Source organism: Battus philenor, unplaced genomic scaffold (assembly GCF_028537555.1).
Source record: "Battus philenor isolate CCGP_79_NKW_IND1 unplaced genomic scaffold, ilBatPhil1.0.hap1 SCAF_19, whole genome shotgun sequence".
Taxonomy (NCBI): domain Eukaryota; kingdom Metazoa; phylum Arthropoda; class Insecta; order Lepidoptera; family Papilionidae; genus Battus; species Battus philenor.
The window spans coordinates 6463534-6490610 of record NW_027181681.1 but is presented as its reverse complement, the minus strand read 5'-3'; the positions used below and the strand labels follow the sequence as shown (position 1 = coordinate 6490610).

The following is a 27077-nucleotide window of genomic DNA, read 5'->3' as shown; positions in this document are numbered from 1 at the left end:
CGACGTAGTCTTAATGTTTTTGTTTTCATAAAACACGTTTTTACTACTAAGGCACAAGACTTGGTGTCAAAAGATAAAGATAATTGGTTCGAGTTTTTTTTATAGCTATGTTCGAGTTTTTTTTATAGCTATGTATATGTATTTAAAAATATTATAATAAGCAAATAAAAAAGCAAGAATAAATGTCATAGTTTAATTTTCTATGGTTTACATTTTTGCTGTTGTGTTTTATAAATATTGTAAATGTTGTACAAACCTCAAATGAGCAGATTACAATATTTAGGTAAGGAGATATTACAATCAGGATATTTAATTATTGTAACGCATTAAAAGTTACTAAAGCATTTTCTTTTGGTGTGCTTTTGTAAATAACGAAATCAAAAAAATACTTTTTAAATTTTGTAGATAATGTATTTTATTCGTAGTTTTAATAAAATTATCAATCCAATGAAAATATGTACAAAAGATATAAAATAATACTATTATTACACATGTTCATACGCACAATATGGTTTATATAGAAATATAACGAAAACTCTTATTTTGGTTGCCCAGGATACATGCCCCGCCTGGTTTTGGTACCACTTGAAATATATCATGTATTTTTTTTAAATTTCTCGTATATTTAATTTAATTTTTTTATTTGCAGCTTTTATATAGTTCATTCTTTAAATAAATATTAATTGAATTTGAAAATGTGACTGCGTATCGGCTTGCGCGATGCTATGGTCTATAACCTGTTTGCGAACATTTTGTTTAAACACAGCAATGTCACACGTCGTTTTGTTTTTCCATAAGTAGGTTTTTTTTTTTACAGATAGTATATATTATACATCTACAATTGGTATTTGATAATGTTAATCTGGTGTTAGATAGTGGATATCTATAGGACGTCGGGTAGGTGTGTTGTTACGTCGCATCGTTTGGTCAGAAAAATGCGACGCTCATGCGTATTATTGCGTTTCTTCTTACCGAGCGCCGTAGTTAGTGGATTAATTAGAATAAAAAGAACTGTCAAAAAAAAAGGTCGTCGTATGACGCTGGATCGCGGCGTTTCCTACGCATCCTGTCGGAATTTTATGGGGAATGCTTATTTATACTTACATATTTTTTATGCTACATGTTCTGAAGTATTTGTTTTGTGAATAATTAGATGATGGATATATAATTTATCATGTACGTATAATATATAGTTTTTCGTGTATTTGTATAACTTTTGTAACACATTTACACACCTACCTACTTATTATCTCTCCTCCACTATCTGCCACTTCAACTTGCCAATCCGCTGAGCTACTCGTATGTCCGTAACTTCCTTTCGTCTACGGATTTCTCGAAAATATATTCTGCGTGTATGTTAAGTGTTTCATCGTAAATTAACATTTTGTTGCTTTTTACGGGCACAGTTATATAGGATACAAAATATCCCTAGACAAGAAGTTATTTATATTATTGTATGAAAACAATTGTTTTACTTCCATAACTGCCTTCACCCTCGTTCAAACCAGTCGATTTCCTTCGACTCCAAACTAACATTTTAACAACATATTCGCCAAGTCAGGAATAAAGCCTCCAACATCCTCAGTAGGCTTTACCCAATTATTTGCTCTTTAAGCAAAGTGTCCCTTGGGCACAAGCTGCACTTGTACAAGGTTTGCGTAAGATCAGTTTTCTCTTACGCGAGCGTTGTATTCGCGCACACCGCACCCACCAACATCAACGCTCTACAGACGCTCCAAAATCGCTTCACCCGGATAGCAACGGGGGCAGATTGGTTCCAGCGCAACGTTGACCTCCATAGTGACCTCAAACTCCCCACGGTCCAAGAGTTTTTTCTGGCCTCCTTAAAAACTTACTTTGAGTCGGCCTCCACACATCCCAATCCCCTAATAGCTAGCGCCTTATGCTACTCCCCCCGCACCTCAGTAAAGACCAAGAGACGTCTTAAGACGTTCCCCTCACGCCCATCAGAGGGTTCCCACAGAACAATCGCCACACCGCACCCCCTGCAGACACTCGCATCACTGCAAGCGCAAACTACTCAGCATCATCAGTAACCACTGCATTTGCAACACTCTTCTACATAACAAAACAAAACATCACTCACCACGCCACAACACCTGTTTTTAGTGAGCGGCCGCCAGCTCCCTAACTGCGAATAGCGTGAGCCAACCGTGGTTGGATCCGGATCCCTCTTCGGCTGCCACGGTCATGGTCCACGCTGCCGTCCTAACCCGCAAGCACACTCCAGCAACACACCCCGTCAAAGCTCTACCGCGAAGAGCCTTAACAACGTGCAAGCGTCTTCGTGAAACTGGAAGGCCCTCCTCAGCTTTTAGTTTCTAGTTTAAATCTAGTTCACGGACCCTTCCGCTCCGTGAACTCAATACCGATGAAGCTGTAAAAGCCTTAGGGCTAACAGCATTAATATCTTCAGACACAATAGAATAGAATAGACTTCCATAACTGCATGTTTTTTGTTTTAATGCCATCTGATGACAAATTAGTTCACTAAACTTTGGTATTGTTTTACGAAAAGTTGTGGCACATATCCCCACTAGATAGCATAGTTGCAAATGAATAAGGAACGCTAAGGAACGCGAATTTAATTCTTGATAGAGAATTTTTAATTAGAATTTTTAATTGAATTTTTTTTATATTTAGTATGTCTATTAATAAAAACTATGATGTCTTTTTTGACAAATGATTACTGTTTCCATATCGCTTTTATAAAATCCACGGGATTGAAGGAGTGGGGTGCAGATGGCGCTTAGTCCGAACCTAGTTGTAGGTAACTAAGCTCGACGGCTTCCACGAGAGTCTCGGTTTCGGGTCGTAACGTACTAGATTCTTTGATTTTTTTATGGCCCTCGTTCTTGGACACCTGTCGTTTCCTCTATATGTGGGATAGGGACTCTGATTGCTTAAATATTTTTTTTATTTTACTTTCTTCTTTCATACTTTTAATCTATTTCATTCTTTTATTTGTTTTTCCTCACAACTTCTTTTATTTTTGACATTCTTAGCATTCATTTTAAATAGCGTCTTTCATCCTTCATCTCCATTCCCAGGGTATCACAGTTTGTTTTTTATTTCACTATCACAGTCCATTATAACTGGACTTATTTTCTACATACTACTTTATTATCGGATTAGGAGACCGTCAAGCTCGTAAGTTTCTTAAGGCGGACGCTCCTTGGAGTGCCTTGACTCAAGGGCCCCCGAGACATTCCTGTGACTTAGTTCGCGTTTAGCATCCCTATTCATGTGCATCCAAATGCGCATTCTCGACTTGTATAGTACTTGGCTAACATCAGTACCATTTCGGAGAGCGTCAGCGCTGAGAGAATAAGTACGTAAAAACTGCAGCAACGAAAAATCATAATTGGGGGTTGTTATTACATGTAGTTTACGATCCACCTGCGCCGGCTTGTTCTTGGCTGGCTGCGAATGGATTTTTATGTGGTCTTATTATCATCGTGTCAACAATTCGAGGAAAACAATTGAATGTGTGTCAGCAGTGTCAAAAATGGCTACTAGATTCATGGATTGGCAGGAAAGCCATAGACCACATACAGGTCTTCTTTACGTATGAACCAGTGAGTTCTTATGGCCCTTCACGTAAACCTTTTTTTGTAAGACCAGAAGTTTTTGTACGATATTAGGAGTTGTTGAAGGAAGGTGCTGGGTGCAGCCCGCTTTCGACAGGTCCTATTGAAAATCTATGGGAGAGGTCTTTCTTCAATAGTGGAATTTCTACGGCTGAAATGATTATGATAAGGGACTTCATACACGAAGCACAGGCTTCTGTTTATAAGAACAAGTGTAATGACAGCTTTCTATGGAATCACTTTGTTTGTAAGTGAAATTTTACTACGACTGTTATTTAGTGGCAGGAGGAGGCCCAGTAAGAGGGTCGCCTTGTTTTGCCCGCCTGTAACGGGTTCACTGTAAATGAGTTTGTCGTCCAAGACTAGATATCTTAGTCGTTTGGCATCTTATCTCGTCTGGCATCTTATATCATCTGGCAGTGACCATCGGAAGTTGGCATGTATTAACGAAATGAAATTGAATCAAAAGCAGCTTTAGTTGATTAATGGTTAATTGCTCTACCAATAATATACTTTTAATGCTTTGCGAAACATTAACAGTTTCTTCTTAATATCGTAAGAACTATTTTATGTAATTAACTGCCAAGTATACGATTCAATGCCAGACCAGCCAAATTAGTTAAGTCAAAATTAATGAATTACTACAATTGCTAATATAGATTATATCGCAAACGTAAAAATTGTTTTGTAAGTTTATGTTGCAGTAAAATTTTGTTTTAGCTGTACTTTTAATTAATAGCAGCAATCTCACAAGAGTCTCAATGCAATGTCCCTGAAAGATAAAAGTAACTGTAGCATTACAATTTGTATTTAATACTCACCAAAATCATCTCTTCTGCTTTTTCGTCGCTTCTTGATCACTGAGGGTCTGGCCTAGCACGTCAGTTTATGCTACCATATTTTTAGGTTGTTATATTTCGTGAAAGTTGTAAAGAGGCGTGCACTGTGGTGTTGCAAGATTTTGAAATTGCGTCAAATTAATTTTTCAAGGCAATCTCTTAATCTTCAATTGCAATTTTATGATAGTTGTGGCAGTAATAAATAAACATATAATAATGATTCCTCTTAGGAAAATTTATAACAAATAACTAGATTCTCACATTATTGTCACAGCAGTAATAAACTCATATCGGATACAGGTTCCACTGAAATAAATGTAAAACAAGTATTGTAATACATATAAAATGAATTACGGATTAAAAGTATCGATGTAATGAAAAACAAAATACCGATCGCAGCAGAGACCTGTCGGGTAACGACCACGATCTGATAGACGCGGTGTGGGACTAGGTGAATCGACATCGTCAAGTAGATGGATGAGGGCAGGACAGGATTAGTCATTGGGGGACGTTTATGCCTTGCAGTGGACGTTTATCAGCTAATATGATAATGATTATGGTTAATTGTTCATAGCACATAAACAAATTCTAAGTTCGAAACTAATTATTGTAAACATTATTAATTACGTTCATAGTTCAAAATGTAGTCGGAAATGCATTGGTAATAAATGTTTAAGCATTTATAATTCATGCAATAATAAATATGTTTAGGATCCACTATCGCATAGTCCTTTAAGACAGGATATTCACTTAATGTTTTTCCTTAACGGGTCGCGTATCAGCTGACATGACGACGATGACACATTATTGGTATCTTTTAACGTAATAAACAAAACAGTTTGTTAAGAAGTTTAAGTGCTATTTTTGTTCGTATTCATAAATGACATCGACATAATTATTAGACTTTTATTTCTGGTATACATATTACAATGCAAAGCGCTGTGAATTTCATCATGACCTCGTATAACACTAGAAAATCTTTGCACGTTTTTATGTACTCGCTTATAATATTGATATAAGAAATTAATTTACAGTTTATGTAGTAAAAAAAATGAAGTGAATAACTGAATTATAAAAATACCTGATGTTAATATGATTAATTATCGCGTGTTAGTGTTTCCGGTTATTTTTTTAACCACCTTCCGCGAAAGGAATAATTGAGAACGGAAGTTTCCATTGTTCTTTGCCTGAATTTTGTATTAATTTAAAAATACTTATTTGTTGGTTTAATGATTATAATATTTAATATCATCATCATGTCAGCTCATAAACGTCCATTGTATGGCGTAAGATTCTTCCAAAAATCACTACGATGTGGTCAACGTAATTAAGAAAGACTGTCCGCAACCAGAGACTTCTTTCTACCTTAACTGTGTCGTTTGTCTATTTGGGATACGACGCATCTATTTGCTAGTCGCTCGACACTTAAGAACTCTTTGACCGCAGCGATGTGACCAGCTCACTGCTATTTAGGACGAAAAATTCTTTGAGCTTGTTGGCGAGCTTGTGGACTGTATAAACGGATTAAATAAATTCAAGTGATGGTGGTAATTTAAATATAATTTCACAAAACTCGGTGAGAGTAAATTGACGCGTAACAATAGACTGACCGAAACAAAAGCATATGTAGGACGCCTAGCGACACAAACTATCAAATATAAAAAGTTTTTTTAAAAAAAAAAACCCTAAAAATATAGATAGGTTTTAAGCGGCTCAGTCAGTCACTAACAGAGCTGCATAGGTGATCTTGGTTCTTCTATGGATCTCCTCATTTATGATTCCTTTTCCATTAATTTCTGGGTGATCTAGTCTTCTTATAAGGCCATCGTTAGCGACCACGTTTCAAATCCGTACGTCATCGCCGGCAGCATACACTGGTCAAAGACCTCCATCTTCAAACTGCGATATTTTGGTATGTTTCATATATTTAATGATAATAATAATATTAAAAATAATAGTAAACTGAGTTCATTTCTCTATTACATTAATAATTACAAATGTTCTTTTATTTAGACTATATATGAGACTGACTGTACCGTGGAAGTAGTTCCGAGTATCCACAGTTTTCAGCCTCTCCTGAATGCGTTGTATACCATGATAATGTTCTCATATTTTTGTACCTAAATGATATGTATATACTATTAAATTGATATAAGTATATAAATAGCGAATATAAATAGTTACTTATTTAAAGGACTATTTATAGAAAATATTTCATGTTTTGTTCCCAGCATTAGCTTTTGCCAGATTTACCAATAGAGATAAGAGTGCACTACGGATGTGCAAGTAGAAGTGACTGCGGGCAGGCCACAGTAACAGGGCGCAGTTCTGGAGTCGAGACTGCGGACCTGTAAGCGCAGCGTAGGATGTCAACCCACAAGATGTGCAAGTAAGCATGATTAGGTTGGTAGAGGACACTGGTTGCTGGCTGCTTCCAACTCGTCCTATTGGAAATCTATAGAAGAGATCTATGTCTAATGTCTAATGATGAATTGAGATGTGGTGACTGAGATGATAACTTGATCAACAACATTGATTTTTTTAAACCAATATATCTTTGTATTTCCCTATTTACGTGCATATTAAGGAATTACGTTGTTAATGGTTCAAAGGTTATTTTCATTCAAATACTAATCAAACAAAAGATTTAACAAATTTCGTTAGCTAAAATTTTATTTACAAAATCAAAAGGTTAAATGTTGTAATTTTAAATTCCTTGCAATGATGAAAATCATTTATATTATTAATTTAAATGTTAAAGGGGTCAAAACAATATATCCAAATTGTTTTTTTATTTTATCTACGGTGATATTTGTGGCTGTAATAAAATACAAAATAAAAAATGTGACATTTATTAAGTATCTACGTTGTTTAACGAGTTTATTTCTTTCATTAATACTAGTTACCTTAATTCACGGCAATGGCTTTAAACAGTTAGTTATATAGTAATAGTGTAGAATAGTATTTAAAGTGATTTATTATCGTTGTAAAAGCTTTAAAGGAGATGTACAATTATTTCGTTATCAATTAAAATATGTGTATGGTACAAACATTCCTAAAATAAATGGTTTGTAATATAACAAACGTACAGATAATATAGTAACAAAAAGCGTTTCCAAAATTCGGATTACTGCAAATCAAAATAATTTATTGTTTATTATGTGCCCCTGCAGACTTTTATCGCTGTTATCGGCCTGTCACATTCCAATAGAAAAAAAATGAAGATAAATTGATTAATGTAACACATTATTTCAGATTGAGTATTTTTTATTAATTTTTTTGTTGTACACGTTAAGATGCATTTAATAAGTTTAACAATAATATACAAAAAAGTACAATGGGCAGTCTTATCACACAAGGCAATCTCTTACAGACAACCATAGTATGGTAAAGGTAAAAGTACTAATAATGGGTAGTTTACGTGTACAAAAAATATAAACAAACGAACATAAACATACATAGACATACATACTTAAACATACATACATACGTATATAACATATATACTTTTAATAAATAAGGTTTATATAGGGTGATAGGAAATAAGTGTAAAAGCTTTAAATATTTTTGCTGATAAATAAGCTACCTTACCTACCCTATCTCATCCCTATATAGCTTTTACACTTATAACTAATCATCCTGTACATACTTTTAGAAAAAAATGTGTAGTGTAAAAAGTTTACTTAATTACAATTAAACAAATATTCATATTTCACGTAAAACGTACATTGATTGTTCGAACTGAATCTAATTTATCTTTTTTTTTAATTTTACTGATAGAAGATGAATACATTATAATCACAGAAATTTGGATAAGCTTGTACAAGAATAAAATATTGAGAATTTGTTAAGTACGATAAGAAAAAAAATTGTTTGTTTCAATACCTTAATGTCAACTGCAATGTCTTGTTTTGAATATTTTATAAAAGATTATTTAAATAGCACATTAAAATATCAGATAACATTGGCTGGTTATTGCAATTTGTATATAGTAATGTCTTATGTGCCTTAAGAATTATTTTTTTTAATAATAAAAACTGAGCTTAGGTTAATGCGTTGAAATAAAATTATTGCAATAATAATTAGCAACGGTCACGATTATTATACGAAAAACGCTCACTAAGAATTTTAAAAAGGTCAATAACAGCATTTTACAAATGAGGCTATTGTTTTTCGTTAAAAGTAAATATTATATGATATATACATGACATTATGATTTTGGTGGACAAATTTATAATATAGGAAAAACGTATTTGTTTAATTTGAAAGAATACGCCATTACAACTTTTATTTATTGCAATATTTATTACAGAATGTGTCAAAGGCAAGAGCTATCTCACTTTTGGTGGCCTTCCGTGCCATTGAAATATAACAATTACAAAGACTGAATTGATAATGCAGTGTCCTCTTGTTTACTCACTATTAAGAATCAATAACTTCATTGCTCTGTTTCCTCTAATTGGCTAAAGATGAAAATCTTGCCTATCTGTACAATTCTGTTACACTCTATTTAGTTTTTAACTGTTTGAAAAACTATGTAAAGCTTATAAAACTTTTTTATGGCATTTGTGTCGGAATATCAGGCGAAAGAGGTTGATTTTGACCAGTTTTTCGGATTGAAATACAATGATTTTTTTTTTACTGAATTAAAACACTATTGTATACAGTAAATTGCATAGCTGTCTCATACGTAGCGTATGTTTTGATATGGTTTCGGATGATGTAAGAAAGAACTGTTAGTTTATGCGGCTTTTACAGCTTCACGAACAGACTTTGCATTCACAAAGTTACTTTGTTAGTTATATACCCACAGGAATTATGTTACAAAGCGTTTCTACAGTTGCGCGGTAACGAATGGCACCCAGTTTATTGTAGCGACGTTTGACAATGCGGTGCCATGTTACAGCGGCGTTCTTGAACCGCATGTCATAGAAGATGGTTGTTTGAACGGAGCCGACTTAACTCAAAGCGTGCCATCGGTTGGGGTCCGCGAGTTAACAGTTTTAGCAATGTGTGTAGCTTTTGGTGTAGCAGGTATATTTTAATCACCTTGAAAAATATGAATGGAACAGAATATGTTAGAAAGTTGATTATTGATAATAATTGAGACGAATACTGATTAGGTAATATAGATAAAAAATTGATTGAAAAATTAGATTAGGTTGCACAGCATTTCACTCCGACGTAGTCGCGATAACGGTACAGCACCCATTAGCAGTCCACAGGAATGATATTAATTACGTAATTGTGGTTATTGGGTAGTGTTTTACGCCGCAGTAATCATAACAATGTATTAAACTTTACAGTTGTGTTTACTGAATAGTTAGCTATAAATATTCTCGAAGTGATTGCGACTTGCGGTCGCGAGTTTGGACTTTGTCCGGCCATGCAAACGTGTGAGCGGTTTGTAAATGCCACACAATATTTCAATATTCATTATTTGGCTTACAACATCGCGGCAGGTTCTTTTTAATTTAAAGTTTAAATATGTATTAACCTAAATACCTAAAACTAAAGTTTGTTTTTTTAACGTAAACATTTTTGACGCTTTATTTAAAAACGAATTATTAATAAATATTTTTAAAATATAAGTACATTTCATTAAACTTTTATATCTAATTTCATCTTTTGACGTCTTTTTTACTTTATTTTGTGTGCGCAGTTTCAATACCGTATTAAATGCGAACATGTGAACTGATGAAACAGTGATATTATTAAAACAATGTAGAGACCATAATTTAATCAGATATACATTTATTTATAGTTTTTATACTGCATACAAAAAACATTGTAATGCGTTCTTTATTAATACAAAATTACATTTCTGTAAATAACGAGATGCTGTCCAGGTTTTAAAATTACAAAATCATCCGCAATATCTCGTTTGTATCTCGTTGCGGACGTCATCTTATGGTCCTTTATAGGATATGGTATCCTTTATAGGATAAAAAGTAAATCTGAAAAGAGTATCAACTTCTGTATATTACGGTATCCCTAACTGCAAGACGGTCCACAGTTTTCGTTTATGTTTATGTGTCTCGAAGGCGGCCTTGGGAACTTTGGCTGGGGTCGATATATATTACTTTATTACGGAATTGACATCCCGCTGAACTCTTTGATTGCTGAGATGGAGAGTTCATGGTGTGACCAGTAATAAGGGCGCCTGAGACGGACTTAGACTTTGCCTGCCATTGAGTACTCGCTTAGTAGCCAGTTGCCGCTACTGATGCAATAGGCAATCATTCTTTTTCGACTGTCATATATAAATGAGTAACATTCAATAAATTTTAAAAAGTGATTTAGGACAAATGTTATGTTAGCATTATTTACGCCACAGAAAGAAACTCTTATTCTTCCCGCTTCATTGGCAAGCTCAAAGTCACTCAACGATCCATACAGAGGGCTAAGTTCGAGATTACTGTGCGAGATCGTGTGGGATGAGGAGATTTGATAAACGAAAGCAATCGACGTAGTTCAGCGGATAGGCAAGTTGAATTGGCATAATGCAGGGTACATAGCACGCAGAACAGATGGCCGCTGGGCTTTAAAGTTTTGAAATGGAGTCCACGGGGCAGCAAGCGCAGCGATTAATGTACATCCACAAAGTGATAGAAGACTTTTGTTAAAGTCGCCGGAAGACTCTGGATACAAGCCGCTTCCAACCTTTTTTTTTATTGGAAATGTAAATAAATAAAATAAAAAAAATTAGTCAAACATCTCTGATATACAATGTAAACAACTGTGATCTGGGAATGTTGATGAGTGAAGTAGAAGATACCAGAAAAAGGATTTGCAAGTGAGGAAAGATATATACCTTTCTGAAGCATAAAATGAAGGTATAAAAGACAATGTGAAAAAAGAGAACGCAGAAACTTATCTTACCCGATTTTGTAACGTCCAGAACAGAACACGGCACCACGACAGAAATGATGATGATTACTATTGTTTACTCTTCTCTAGTACTTTTGTATTTGAATAGATATTATTTTTAATATCCTCGAAATCTTTTTCCCCGAGACTGATTTTTTAAAATTTTGTATATCATACATAAATTTGAATAAAACGATAATATAATTATTGATAAACATGTTACTAAGGAAAAATATTATAATAAGATAACATTAATCGATATCTACACGCCCAATGTTTTAGATAATGAGAAATTAGCCTATCAAGGACACGGTGGATGGAACACATCTTTCACATTAGCGTCCGTCGAGGGACTTCAGTATTTAATTTTCAAAGATCATCTTACAATAACAGTAGATAGACGCAAAGTGGAACGCATAGGCCTCTACCAAAGATTGCCTCGATAACCGGTCTTGCGCTGTCTTAAACCAGCGACTACCATTAACTACCTTAACTATATCGTCCTCGTGGTCACCACTAGAGAACCCTTAACAAACGGCCATCAATTGCACGTGCGATGTGCCCCGCCCACTTGAACAATTTTTCGGTGATCAAAGTTATCATATATTCCTCACAATACCAGAAAATGATGAACAGTGGCTGTATTCGTTTGAATTGGTATTAATAGGGACAAGAGTATTTTATTTACATACAATATAATTGAATTCATACCTTACTGTGGGACTATTTCACGTAGACAATTTTAGTTCACGAATAATTAACCTATTCTGTTTTGATCTATATTGTTTCCGACAATGTGTAGTTGCCACAATATAGGCTGTACAACTGCGCAACTTTAACCCGCGAGCTATATATATATATATATATATATATATATATATATATATATGTTTATAGTTCCTGAGAAACATTCTGTATAGAAACAGCTATGCGATTAATTTCACACAACAGTATTTTATTTCATTTAAGATAGGATAAAACATCTCTACTATATGGGTGCACGTCCTTCCCCGCGCTTAAGGATCCGTGTTCTCTATTCCAAAAACTTTAAATACCCAACGGCTATCTGTATACATCATATACATAAAAACCAACTGAATCTTACTTTTATAGGCTTATAAATATTAATGAAATAAAAAAGCGACATTTATTCAACATTTTGGTTTCGTTATCAACGAAATAATTGATATAACCGGAAACCAAATACACATGTCTAATTATATTTATATTAATTTTATACTATTACCCATTTTACATGATTTATAGTAATTACTTGTAATTCACTTTAAAATACATGAGGGTTCGAAAGGCACTCTGATCGTTAAGACCATAACAAACGTATACAGAGTTTTCTTTGACCATTTTTACAAATACTCTTAGTCCAGAACAAAGAGCAATTAATTACTTATCAACTAATTGTAACTTAACAAATTTTTACACTGTAATGGGGATTCCACTTTTAAGGCTTTTTTACGGTTTTCCCTCTCTCTATTGTGATGGGAAAATCCGTATACAGCTGCTTACCAAATTGTGACTTTTATAGAACCTAGAAAAAGATATAACAAGCTCGTTATATTTTTAGCGTTAATATTATAACATTCATTACTATTGTTATGAACAAAGATAACCAAATTTATATGTATATATATGTGTGTGTGTAGATATATGTGTATTTATATACACAAACATACGTGTATATATGGGTGTGTGTGTGGAGATATATATATTAAATAAGTATTTTCACAATTTTTACTTCACAAAATTTTTCTTTCAATTTTTTCTTAGCAACCCGTAGGACATAATGCTGTTAAAATAACTAAATCACTGATCATCTATCATCTGACAGATTATTTTAATTCTCCATGTTCCTTTGAAATATATACCGTACGTATTAAATAGAGTATATCGATTTGCGTTCCAGGTAAGCCGATAAAAATATGTATTTTCCATAGTTTTTTGCTTCTGATTCCTTTAAGTTTTTGTTACCTTCGAATTAATTAAATTAAGCCTACTTTCTTTTATTAGATTAGTTACGGCTTCAAAGTTCAATTATCACTGGCGGTCATTGGTTAATTATTTAATCATTGTTTAGTGTCAGTGTAGTCAATTCAATCAGTGTTTAAATCTTAAGTAATAATATTTTAAATATAATAAAAATATATTGATATTTGGTTACGATTTAAACATTGATAGAACATAGTTGAAAAAGCAGATATTCATATGTAATTTTAGAAAAGCGATACTTAAAGTTCAAAGTCCACAACAGGCGTGTATTTGATTGTGACGCAAAATACTTTTATCAATCTGTGGGTGTGTACTACCGTAATATAATGTTACTAAAGTTATCGGTATCTTTACCTGGGTAGGGCGACTAACGAATAACTAACATTTTAACTTGTTTGTATTATAGAGAGCGTTGCCGTAGTCAAGGTTTGTATACATATTATTGCGTAGCACCTCATTATTCGATATTGTGCCGCATTGATCGCACGCCATTTTCTGCTTTCCAAACCTGTATTAGCGGAATAATAACTTAAAACACATTTCCGTTAAACAAAAAAAATGTATTCAATTGCAGAAGCGACTTTGGCTTTTGTTGTTTTGTATCTTTTTTCATTCTTATTTGAAGTCGTAACGGGATTGGTGTCATAAGAGAGTTTGTGAAATTTTAGTAATAAAAATGTGATATTTTAATTAGTGTAAATAAGTTAGGCTTAAACTAAATTAGTCCTTGTATCAATGCAATTTTAATTTCTTATTTTGTTTATAATTAAATTATTAGTAGAATTTTAATCGTTCACAGAACGCCGTCATCGATTTTAGTAAGTTTTTTGTTTTATTTCATATATACATATTTAATTTACATAGATTTTCATTACTTACATTTTAATTATTACTTTAACATTTTTCGGTTTAAGTATTGAATAAAATGCATTTCTGTACAACTTAGTGTTTATCACAAACACATTTGAAAGGGAAACAGTAAAAATAAACCAATTACGTTTGAAGATTACTGGTGCATCAGAACTGCCGTTGTAAAGGCTTGCAATTAACTTATATATATATATAATTACGAAACGGAATTTTTGCTACACTTGCGAAACTTGCTTCCCTTGTTTAAATTGTTTCATTATAAAATGGTTAGTTTTTGGCATTGAATTAAAAACGAATCATCCATAGCATGTCTTAATTTAAGCGATATAAAGCATTAATATCGATTAGAATGAACACTTTAATCTTAAAAATTTTCAAAAGTTTTTCACCCGACTGGAACCATTAAACCGCGCATAAGTCCAACTCGTCGTATAGCAGAAACGAAATAAGTACGAATGAAAAATATTTATTTATTATTTCGTATCAGCTATTCGTCTACTTACATACATAATTAGAAAAATGTTTATCAATGTTAGAAGGACTTCATATTAATTTTATGACTCGGCGGCCGTGATATTATTTTAAGTCAAGACATAGGTACGAACAACGCCCTATATTCAGTAACATTTTGTTTTCGATATGTAGAAATTGAGAAAACACAAGAAAATTGACAATTGTAATATTTAACATTAGGATTTCATAATTGGAAACATATTTTGCTTACAAAATAGACATAGATTATTTGCTTTTTGTGATTCGAATGACACAATCTCTGAATATTAATAAGAAGATCTATGAATTCTGGTTATTTTTAAAAACATAAAATTGTTCTTCTAAAATGTTTTCTTAGTAATCCGCTAGCTGTTAGTAGTCTGTTTAAAAGTTGATGATGTTAAAATACTGAACGATTTAAATTTTTTGGTAATTTATCCATAGACATGGGTCCATAAATATTCTTGATATTTGTTTTTTTTTTTCACAAGTAAATTGAAATATCCTGATTAAGACATTAAAGAAAACCGTAAGTATGCCAAAGAGGCAAAGAGAGACAATCGCTGGAAACTAACTAGTCATATAACAGTGTTGCTTAACAAGACTAGGTCAAGTCATTTATTAAAAAAAATATGTAAAAACATCAAACTATCATCATCATCATTTATTTTAGTTCTGAAATCAAATGAAACATATTTTCTGGTCAAATACCTCCTCAACTTCGTTTTTTAATGATTACACTATTTAATAAAAGTGGTACACTACTGTCCTAACCGTAAAATCAAATAAAAGAAAATTTTACTATCTTTTATTATTAATAGTGATAAAAAAGTAAATATTTAAATAAAATAAATTTACACCAAAGAAAAAATTAACAAACAATGGGAAATATAATCAAATTTTATCTTCATCAAAGTGACCACATTTTGCTTTAATGATTTCAGCATAAATTCTAGGCATTCCATTAATTAACATCTTGAAATAATCTTCAACTAACTTATTCCATTTACTCTCTAGTAACTGCCACAAATGTTACGACCTAGTAGCAGAGCAACTTTTTACTCTCCTATCGAATTTTTTTTTGACGAATTTTATTTGAGACAGAAGCGGTGGTGCGATGGCCATTTTATGATTTTTAAATCCTCTTCATATGTTTTTTTTCTTTAAAAAGTTTTGGTATAGTTTGAACGAATGCTTAGAATCATTTTCTTGTTGAGATGAAAATTCTGACCTATCAAATATAGTCCACAGGGTATGGCCGTGTGTTCCTATTTGATTTCTCACACGATTTCTTAATATGAAAGAATGAGTATATGATACTGTGGAATTGAACATGGTTATTCAAAACAAAATGTTGCCACGTTAAAATCACTGGTTACGACTATATTGGATAAATTGTGCTTACATAGGTTTTAATTATTTAAAGTATTACTCATAATAACATTACAATAAATTGACTACTAACTAAGCTAAATTAAGTAATTATGTATCTAATTATTCAGCTCATCTACAAAATTACATTTAGTAGTAACATTTTTTAATTAGTTGACGAGTAATTGGACAAAAAGTAATTAATTTTTCCGATATTTTATTTATATTTTAATTCATCTCTTTTTAAGGTAATTTAATTTTTACCTCATTAGTTAAGATTTTGAACAACGAATTGTTTTACGAGTATCCGAGTGGAACATTTGACATATGCTTAATATAAATACATAATTTTGATTGTCAATCCAAGTTTTTTTGTTATGAACTCTAGGTTATTAATTTAAAATGAAATATATAGGTATAACTAATAGAGTAATAAAGTGCAATACATCAGGACATTGTACACTAAGAGGTTATTCGACGCATGTGAATAAAAAGTGGCAAAGTGTTGTTGGATTAGAAGTGCACGCACAATTGAACACAGAATCTAAATTATTTTCGGGTGCTCAAAATACTTTTGGTGGCTCGGTAAACACCTGTGTTTCTTTATTTGATGCTGCTATTCCTGGTACGTTGCCAGTATTAAACAGAAAATGTGTAGAACTTGGCGTACTAACAGCTTTAGCACTTTCGTGCAAAGTGAATGAAGTTTCTACTTTCGATAGAAAGCACTATTTTTATGCTGATTTACCTGCTGGGTACCAAATAACCCAACAGAGGGCACCTTTAGCTAGTGATGGAGTGATTAATTTTCAGGTACTAGTAATTAATTGACATTTGATATTTTTTAATTATCACCACATTGTAATAGGCGGGTGTTTTACTTAATACTTGTGTATTTTTTTTGAAAATAAGTTAGTATGTAATTTGAGTTTAAAGACTAATATTGTGTACAATTTTACCCATCCATTATTTTCACATTAATGTTTATTACAGGTTTTTACACCAGGTATTCATAAAAAACCATATAAAAAAAGTTCTAAAATCAAACAAATCCAACTGGAACAGGACAGTGGTAAATCACTCCATGACACCGAGTTTAAGAAAAGTCTAGTCGATCTTAATAGAGCAGGGGCACCTCTTATTGAACTTGTTTTTGAACCAGATTTGGAGGTAATATTAATAAATAAAATAAAATAAAAATTTAATGCTATCACCAAATATTGTGAATTTGGAGCTGTAACTAAAATGAGATTAACTCATTGTGTCTATGACTCACTGGTGAGCCTAGCAAACTTTTACAAAAATTCCATTCCCATCAAGCCAAAATCAGGAAATCAATTAATCATTTTAATCGACATTTCAATAGTAAACAGAAGGTGATGTATTCATAAAATAAAAATTAAAGGTGTTTACTGTTTAGTGTTTGTGATATAATTACATACATTTGTATATATAAATGTATTTATATCATTATACACATCTTTTCAAAAGATTTATGTAATGAGATATCTATGTGATTTTTATTTGATACTTGTAATGTGAGACTTGTGGGAAATCTTTCTAATCATAATCTTATAATGCCATTCCATAGGTGACTCCAATGGCTTAAATGGTTCAGTAATAGACACCAGTCATATGTCCTATGTGGAAATACCTAATTTTTCATATAACATTTAATGTTTTAAGTAATAAAATTGTTCTATAAAAAACTGACATTCTGTTAGCATAAGTATAGGATAGCAACAGCGGTACAATAACATATAATTGTTTTGAATATCTAAATCCTGGTATTATGTAATGAAACTATTTTTAACAATTATTTACTTTAACATTTAAGGATGGTGAGGAAGCTGCAGCATTAGTAAAGGAGCTTGTTTTAATATTGCAAAAACTTGGTGCCTGTAGTGGTCGTATGGAAGAAGGTGCTTTAAGAGTAGATGCCAATGTTTCATTGAGACATTTTGGAGCAAGCCTTTCCACCAGAACCGAGGTAATATTATGGTTGTTTATATTGCTGTTTGAACAATTAGTGTTAAAAAAGGATACATTTTCATTAATGTTTCTTTTTATGCCATATCATGTGGATGAGATTCTAGAAGGTGTGAATACTAGGGTTTTACCACCCCCTGGCGGACCCTAAAACTTTTTGTTGCTGGTCCAAAAGCAAATGGAGAATGTTAATTAAAATCTCTAAAATATTTATCACAATGAAGTTGCAGTTCATCTAAAATGGTTCAGGTGAACCTGCTGAAAATGGTATATTGAAGTTTTTACAAGTCACTGAGTTTCTTAAAATATTTTTTGCGTCCTTTAGGTCAGGAAGACAAGCTTACATTTTATTTCTTCACTGTCAAAAGAAGATACATTTTTGAAGTTTTTTGTCATAATAATGTATTAGAGTCCCCATTGGACCCCTGAGCCATTTTGATACTTAATAGCCTACAAAAAATAGATTAGGAATCCATCTATACAAAGATTTAGGATGTATAATGGTTACCAATTACACTTAGTTTATTTGAAAAAAAATTTTGTAAAAACAATTAAGAAATAATGTGTAAAATATACTTAATACTAATTGTTTGAATGGATTTACTACAATTTCTTATATTGTTCCAAAATTAGTGATTTTTGGTTGTTTGTTTATTTATTGTAATTGTCAAACTAATATAAATATACTCTGTAAAAAAACTAATTGTTACAAAAGTTAATGAGGTATTGATTAAATAAACAAACAATGTTTGATTTATAAAGCTACAGTACACTATGTAATGACAAGAGCTCATAGTAGTTGTTTTGTTAAAAATTTATTTTTATAAGAATTTATTAAGATTATCAAAATGTTATCTAGGGGTTTGTTTTTGATTATTTTATGCTATTGATGTTTTGTATATTTATTATTATTTTATTCTATTAGGAAAATTCATACCTATTATTGTAAAACTTAAGTACTTTACATGAAGTGTATTCAGTTAAAAATGCCATATCTTGACACATGTAAGTCTCAAGGCAAATATTGCACAACTACCTATCTTCTATGGCTTCCAAAGAGTGTTTACACGATGACGACATTTTTCACTGCTTAATGTTATGTGTTTTCCTATGTAACTGTTTGATTTATCAATTATTAGAGCCAGTGGTATTAACTATTTTGTAAATTTTATGAAAGTATTGTATTTACTAAAATTCATATAAATATAAAAATATATATTATATTAATTTTATCACTAACTTTCATCTATCTTAATGTTATAAAATTATTTGCCTTTTTTAAGATAGAGTATAATGTAAATATTTTGCTATACTTTCACTCAAATTCAAAGCTTTTGCACCTATAACCAATCATTCTTACATATTCTGTACATAAAGAATAATTTGTTATTAATTTCGGACATTTTCTCAGTGTTAAGTTAAAGTAATGTATATTTTATTTTAAATGACTTCAGAAAACATGTTTATTGTCATTCTTAAATCCTATTATGTATTGATTATCTTCAGATCAAGAACATCGGATCGGTTCGCGGTGTGGCCGGAGCTGTACGCCATGAGATTGAAAGGCAACGCTCTGTTTTGGATAATGGGGGGCATATTATTAATGAAACTCGATCTTGGGACGCCGCTAATAAAATTACCGTTGCTATGAGAGACAAAGAAGTCGTCCAAGATTACAGGTATATATTTAATTGTATTATATAAAATCTGCATTTTAGTTCGCTACCAAAATAGTTATTAGAATATAAAATAAAAAAAATTACAACACTTTTATGGGGATTGTTAAGAATAAACGAATTTTGTTTTCAAATGTGTAAGTATAAATAATATAGAAAGAATTGTTGGATAAAGTGATTTTAAGTTAAAATAATTTTCGTAAAATTGCTTCTGCCAAAAATATACCTACATGGAAACCGGCACAAATTAAATTTTGTTAATAATATGATGCTATGTGGAAAATATTGCTAGTTGCATTAAGTAGTTTTTTAGTGTATGAGTGTTTCTGTCAAAACAACTGATTTTGACTATGTTTTCAGAAATGTGAACAGGATTTTACTAAGTAAACATGTTATTACCAAAACCAGTATTATGATACTGGTTTTGCAGATAAAATTTTAACAACTTATTTTTATTATTGAGATAAGTAGTTTAAGGAATCGTGTTCTTAGCAGGTCATTTTTGTCACAAATGCAACTGCATGTGTAGGGCAGTGTAATAAAAGATTTGATTTACAGGTACATGCCAGAACCCAACCTTCCACCGCTTCGTATTAATTTGCTCACAAAAATAGATACGCAAGATGTAGTTAGCGTGCCGCTTATTAGAGAAAGGATACCAGAGCTTCCGGAGGATACAAGGAAGAAACTCATTGAACAATATGCTTTACGTCCAGAGGCAGCAATTCAACTTGTCAATGAACCTGTTTTGTTAAATTATTTTCACGAATTAACATTAAAAAATGCTAGAAATCCCTTAAAGGTAGCGAACCTTTTACTTAACGATTTCCTGACCGTACTTAATAAGAGAAAAATAGATACTGAAGAATGTACTATATCCATTAAACAAATGAAGGATCTGACCGATGCGCTACTAAATAAACAAATTAATTTGGATATTTATAGAAGACTTCTTGAAGAACTCTTTGAAAGACCAAAGGACACTTCTGTGTTAGACATTATTATAGAAAAAGACTGGATAATACACACCGATGAAATATACATAACAAAAAAATGTTTAGAAGTTTTAGATAATAATGTAAATCTAGTGAAACAGTACAAGGAAGGTAAAGTCAAAGTGTTCAAAACCTTGTTAGGAATCCTAGCTAAAAGCACTGGTAATAAAATAGATATGTCCATAGCTGTTAAAAAGATGGAAGAATTATTAAAAAAGCAATAAACTATAATAAATACATTTAAAAAGCTGTATTATTTTTGTTAAATAGTATCTTTTATTTACAGAACAGATTATAACTGTACTACAAAATATTTTAAGAGAAAAAAATTAATGAATTTAAATTATGTTATCTATGACATTTCTTCGTCGTCTTTTCAACCCATAGACGCCCACTGCATGGCATAGGCCTCTCCTTTGTGGTACTGTGGTACGTGAAGGACACTGCTGCCCATCCTCTGGAAACTTGTTTCTGAGCAGTGGCAATCCTATATAATTAATACACAAAGTGTGAGTAAGATTGTATTCGGGGAATCGAATTCGCGATCTACGATATTAAGTCTCAGTCCTCTACCGCTGGGCTATTACTGCCCATGACATTTACCACTTGACAAAAGATACTGGATATTTCATTTGAATACCAATAATGTCTAAAAGGTAATACGAATGTGTATAGGTGTAGACTCTTGTTTAATGTGCTAAACACCCATGTATACACACATATGACAGGGTACTTATAGTTATATATTCTATTCTTATTCTTAATTGAAAATGAAATGTGCGATCAGTCCGGACTCGTCCACGATCCTATGATGAACGTGTAACACGTGTCCATTTGTGCACACACACAAAACATGAACACACACGTAAACTATGCTTATGGGATAACCAAGGAAAGGTTGTGTTAATTAGTTTTCTTTAAAGTGTGTGTATTTATTACTGGTGAATTTTTCGTGTCTACTTTAATTAGTACAACAATTATGTTTGTATGTAAATTATTATTAAATATGCAGAACAAAATAGAAAATCTTTTGTAAAATAAATCATGTACAATAGTAAGTCAAAAGGCAGTATTCTGAGAAATATGCTTATTTATATTTTTACGGTCACTGATCGCACAAGTTTAAAAGCAATATAACAAGTTGCTTGAGTTTGTAGTCGGCAATGGATATACTATATGTCCATATATACAATATAATAAAAAGCAGAATTATAATTTTAGCATAAGCGGGGACGAATTGTAAAATAAATTGAGTCGATCACAAAACATGAATAGAATTTGGATATTCAGAAATGTTGAAGTCACACCTAATACAGAATAAGAGACTCTTTTTTTATTTATTTACTTTGTTGGACATAAACAGTAACAAAAGGCAGTTAGAAAGTACAAACTTAGAAAAAAAAAACCACACAAAACAAACTATTGATATAGATAAAACAGAAATGTTTTATTTATGTCAAAACAACCAATACCGTTTACAAAAGCTATATGCCATCGATATTCAAGTGCTATTGACTGTTTGAGGTATTTAAGGGGCTTCGAAGGAGGGTACGATTGACAAGATGCAAAAAGATATTAGAAAACAGGCGGCTTGACATTTGTCTATCTCAACCGTCCTTTTGCTCATGTATCTCTGGAGCTGTTTTTTAAATTTTAATTTGTATCACAAGGGTGGTTTGCTTACAATATATTATTAAACAATGTATTCGAAGTCACTTCCCATGCGCAACAGATCGTTCTTCATTATGGCTCCCGTCGGGGACATCTCCTTCTCCCTATCCTGTGTTGTAGGACAGGGTACGGTATTCTGATTTTTTCATTTACTTTTCTTCTTATGATCTATTTTTCCTCTTCTTTCATTCTACAATTTTCTGTCATTCTGTTTCATATTCATTTCCGATCATTCATCACCTGACTTCCTTCGCCTCGTTCCTCAAATATCACATATCCGGGATATATCACATTTCTTCAAATTTAATTTTTATTTTGTGCTATTTTACATACTTATTCAATATAATCATTTTAACGAATAATCACAGTTTCCAGTTGTTATTGTTCTTGGTTTTTGTTATTTCATTAAGAACTAGGATTCTTATGTTTCTAATTTTATTTTTACTTTCTCTACCTCCTGCGAAGACCGTAAGATACCTTAAGGTTCAAACTAATCTGCCGGCCCAGCTCATTAAAAGATTCTGCAGTAGATTCTTCCATGAGGAGGCTGGGTTAAATGATAGGTGTTATTAAAGGTTACGTGGTGACATTTTTTTTGAATTCATTGGTAGGCGTTGAAAGGTCTGTATTGTGGAGCTGGTTGTTGAGCTGTGGATTAGAGCAGCAGTAATAGTTGTCGTAGTAGTAGTAGCAGTAATAGTTGTCGTTTATTTTAAAACGGTGCAGTATCCATCCCAGCTTAGCAGTTGCATATAATGAAAAGTTTTGATGAGTTTGTGTAGTTTGGTTATGTCGGAGAGTTTGGGAAAGAGTCCAGTGTATCGATCCTGAGCAGAGTTAGCACAACGTGTGCATTTTATCTTGATGCGCTAGAAACCTAGCTATCTTCTATATCTTACGGCGTCCAGGAAAAATGCCGGCACAATAACGGTGTGAAACTGTGGGATTTTAGCCGGTAGTAGTCCGGCATAATTGTTTTATTGCTTCTTTCTGTATCGGTTTTCCTATAAGAAAATATAGGGTGGTTGTAGTACAGGACACGCTCAAAGAAGTTTATAGAAGTCTTAGTATAAGTTTCTGTGGGCACTATAAGGAGTATATTGAAACTATACGACACGTTCTAATGTTACGCTCTCTGAGTTTACAGTCACGGTCTTTTGAGAATAATTAACAGAAGACTTACAACTATTCTACCGATGGTCAATACACCCAACCTGTTTTATGCTGTGGATTAAAACGTTTGAAAATAATGACCCAACAAATTACAGATAAAAATACAAAAAGGTATTTTTTATTCGCTGAGTAGAGACTTCATGTCTTTTGTGAAAATAACTTTTAGCGTTAAAAAATACTAATCGTTAGCATGTTGAAAAATAATGTAATAAAAAAATGTGTCAAATTGTGGTCAATGATCTGGTCTAGCGATGATTGTAGTTTATATTTATATACTTAAAATATGGTCAGTATGTATGGCAATTATATTCTAATTTAACTGTAATATATCAGTTAAAGACGGCAGAAGAACAGGTTTGAAAATTGAAATGTGGCTTAATTATACAAATACAAAAGGCGTCAGGGATAAATTACAAAAACGTCGTAATAATGTTTTTTTATATACAAGGTAAAGTTTGTTCACTTATTCTACGTTTAATCGAGAAGTATGAAAGATATAATTTATGGCAATAAGGTTCAACGGATGTACTCTTAATTGAATCCACCTACAATGTATATGTCACTCGTCAATAATAAACCTTTAGCAATCCGACTTGAGAGCGTTCGAGAGGGCCGACACCGCTGACACGACATTTGGTTATCTTGGGTAGTAATACAACTATTGAAAACGTTACTGCTTGAAAAAGTGGTAGAAGAAACCACAGCAAAGCTTCTATCTAGAATGATCGGAGATTGGCAACCCCTGTGATACATGAGCCGACCTCGTTTCCGACGTGGCCGGTTGGGTTTCGAACGGCTGTGAAATATTTTGTACGATGCCTATGTTAAGGTCGTCACGTCCTTTAGTGACAAAACGGCACGGAATTTGAAGGTTTTGTTAGTAAAGAACCGATTAACATTGGTTCGATTGGTGCTAATTCTACTTGCAGGTTTTAATTACGCACATTTCACTACGCGCTCATTACCCTGCGTCGAATGATTTGAATACTGTGAATGACACGCGGGCTTGCATGCGCGAAGCCCATGCTGATTGTGAATGTGAGTACGGGTCTGACTACAGCTTTATAGTGTCACTTTATTTGACAGACATAAGAAAGTTGAAAATCCTTTCCAGAGAAATGAAAATCCCACCGAGGACACTTTGTCTTATCAAACAAGACTTGGGTCTAGGAGCTTACCGGAGACACACAAGACATACCTTAAATTAGGCACTAAAACAAAAGACAGCCGAAAGATCAAAATAGCTGTTAGTTCCATACGCGGACGAAAAACCAAAAAATTCTCTTTACCGATGAAAAAATTTTTACAATCAAAAAGCACTGCAACAAACAAAATGATCGAGTGTATGCACACAGCTCTAAAGAAGCTTCCGAGGTAGTGGATAAATTTCAGCGTGGCCATCATCCAGGACGCATCATGGTTTGGTGGGGTGTCTCCTACCAAGGGATTACAAAACTCTATTTTTGCGAAAAAGTGAAAACTTCAGCCAAAGCGTATCAAGATACCGTCTTAGAAGTGAAGGTTAAACTTCTCAACAACACCTTATTCAATAACGAAGTGTGGACATTCCAACAGGATTCAGCCCTGGGCCATAAGGCGCGCACTACCTAAATTTGGCTTGAGAAAAATATTCCACTTCATAAAGACTGATGTATGGCTTTCGGCTAGCCCGGACTTAAACCCTATGGACTATAAATTGTGGTCTGTGCTAGAGGACATGGTCTGCTCTAAGCATCACCGAAATATTGAGTCGCTCGAGGAATCTTTGGAGGCAGCAGTGACCAAGTTTCCATTGGTAACCGTTCGTAAATCAATTGACGAATAGCCCGAACGGGTAAAAGCGTGCGTTAAAGCTAAGGGTGGCCACTTTGAATGACTAGTTTAGTACGTTAACATATCTTTTTCACTCTAAATAATCATATATAAAACTTTAAATAAAATTATTATTTTAGAAATTATCGGATATTTTCTTTGTAACACAACATATGGCTAGAATAGGTAGGACTTTGCTTGCGTTCTGGAGGCGTTTGATGATGATCATCAAGTTGCGATAAGTTGCGATGATAGAAATATATATGCAGGTGTCGTCTGTGTATAGGGCTAGCTCTCATGCGTGCATCTCGCTCTTTGGTGCAACAGGTCAATAACTTCTGGCAGTTCAAATTCAGCAGGAACAGATAGTAAACAATTTTTGAATAATATACATAGTGTAATAATTCAGAAACCATTGAGTTCTGGATAAGGTGTTCCATAGATTAATTATTGACAGCAAATGAACTATGTACTTGCCTCTTAAACAACTCTTTAAGAACTATGTATTTGCCTCTTTAAAATCTTTAAAATTCTGTGTAATATTTGCTATATAAAGAAAATATATTTGATAGTACACTTACAAAATTGAAGTTAACGATTTGTTGTAAAACGCGTTTGTGTAAAACAGTGTTGTAAAACAATTTGTTGATCTGGAAGTTAAAGAATTTTGTCATATTTTATAAGCATTGATTAAATTACCCGTGTTTATTGTTTACTGCAATTAGTATGGTTGTTGTGTAGTTATGAAGGTTGTTTGATTACCGCTACAGACGTGCGCCCCGAATACGTAAATATCAGGGGTTATGAACATTCGTTGGCATATTCTAATAAGTAACACTTGATTATGTAATAAAGATATTCATCCCTGAATAACATTTATAACTACGTTATTCTCATGAAATAGTTAAGTAATATTAAACAAGTGTGTAATAATTCAACTATTATAGTCATTGCATGTTGCTTTTAAGACAACTTGAAATGTGAAGTAATTGTTAACAGTAAAAAGTTATTTATTAAATAAAACGTATACTTTTAATTTTTCTTTATTAAAAATTCTGATTTGAGCTATTTACCATCAACTTGAAATGCTGTTAAAAATGTTTACTCACGTACTGACTTCATTGACCTTTTTATGATTTTAAAAATAGTTGATTAGAAAGTTTGTGTAAATGCCTACTTGAATAAAGTAATTATGAATTTAATTTTGAAAAAATACTAGATAATGAATGTTCAAATGTTTTAACTTACCCATTTGATGAATTTGTATTATATTGAAGCGGCGCATCACCAGACCATAAATCAAAAATAATTTACATTTTTTAAATCGCGGCAGAGTGAAGACTTACGAAATGTCTTTCTCATAGGAATTAGGACTGTGTTGCGTAATTCTGAGATATTGTCGCTGGTAAAGTGTAATATTTTTAATATTATGTTGTACTTTATTCATTATATTATTAAAACAATGTGATGTTCGTAGTCGCTGATATGTATCATATGTTATATATTTAAAGACAATGCCATTGTGTCTACTTTTAGTTATGAGATAAGACGTACGTTCTAAAAGTTGTTAACCCCTGGTACTTTTCACCAACCGTTTACAACAGTTGCTCTTAAAAGAATAGGTATCAATCACACTTGTTGCAGCACTGTGTATTACCTCGTCAATTGCGCCACTTTTCTTAGTACGAAATTGTAAATTTCAGA

At 32.6% G+C, this 27077-nt stretch overlaps 1 protein-coding gene and 1 long non-coding RNA gene across 2 annotated transcripts; one reads left to right on the top strand and one right to left on the bottom strand.

The window, feature by feature from the left end:
- Positions 1-416: 416 nt before the first annotated feature.
- LOC137921293 (uncharacterized) lies at positions 417-4920 on the bottom strand. The gene is made up of 3 exons (XR_011107473.1): positions 4841-4920; positions 4433-4756; positions 417-2314 (listed from the first exon to the last, which is right to left on the bottom strand). It is a non-coding gene; the product is annotated as an uncharacterized lncRNA (long non-coding RNA).
- An 11469-nt stretch (positions 4921-16389) lies between these two features.
- Positions 16390-20964, top strand: GatB (glutamyl-tRNA(Gln) amidotransferase subunit B, mitochondrial). The gene is made up of 5 exons (XM_068764107.1): positions 16390-16870; positions 17051-17227; positions 17895-18047; positions 19553-19725; positions 20281-20964. The coding sequence occupies exons 1-5, from the start codon at positions 16460-16462 to the stop codon at positions 20939-20941; spliced, it is 1575 nt and encodes a 524-aa protein (XP_068620208.1). The 5' UTR covers positions 16390-16459; the 3' UTR covers positions 20942-20964.
- The last annotated feature ends 6113 nt before the right edge of the window (positions 20965-27077 follow it).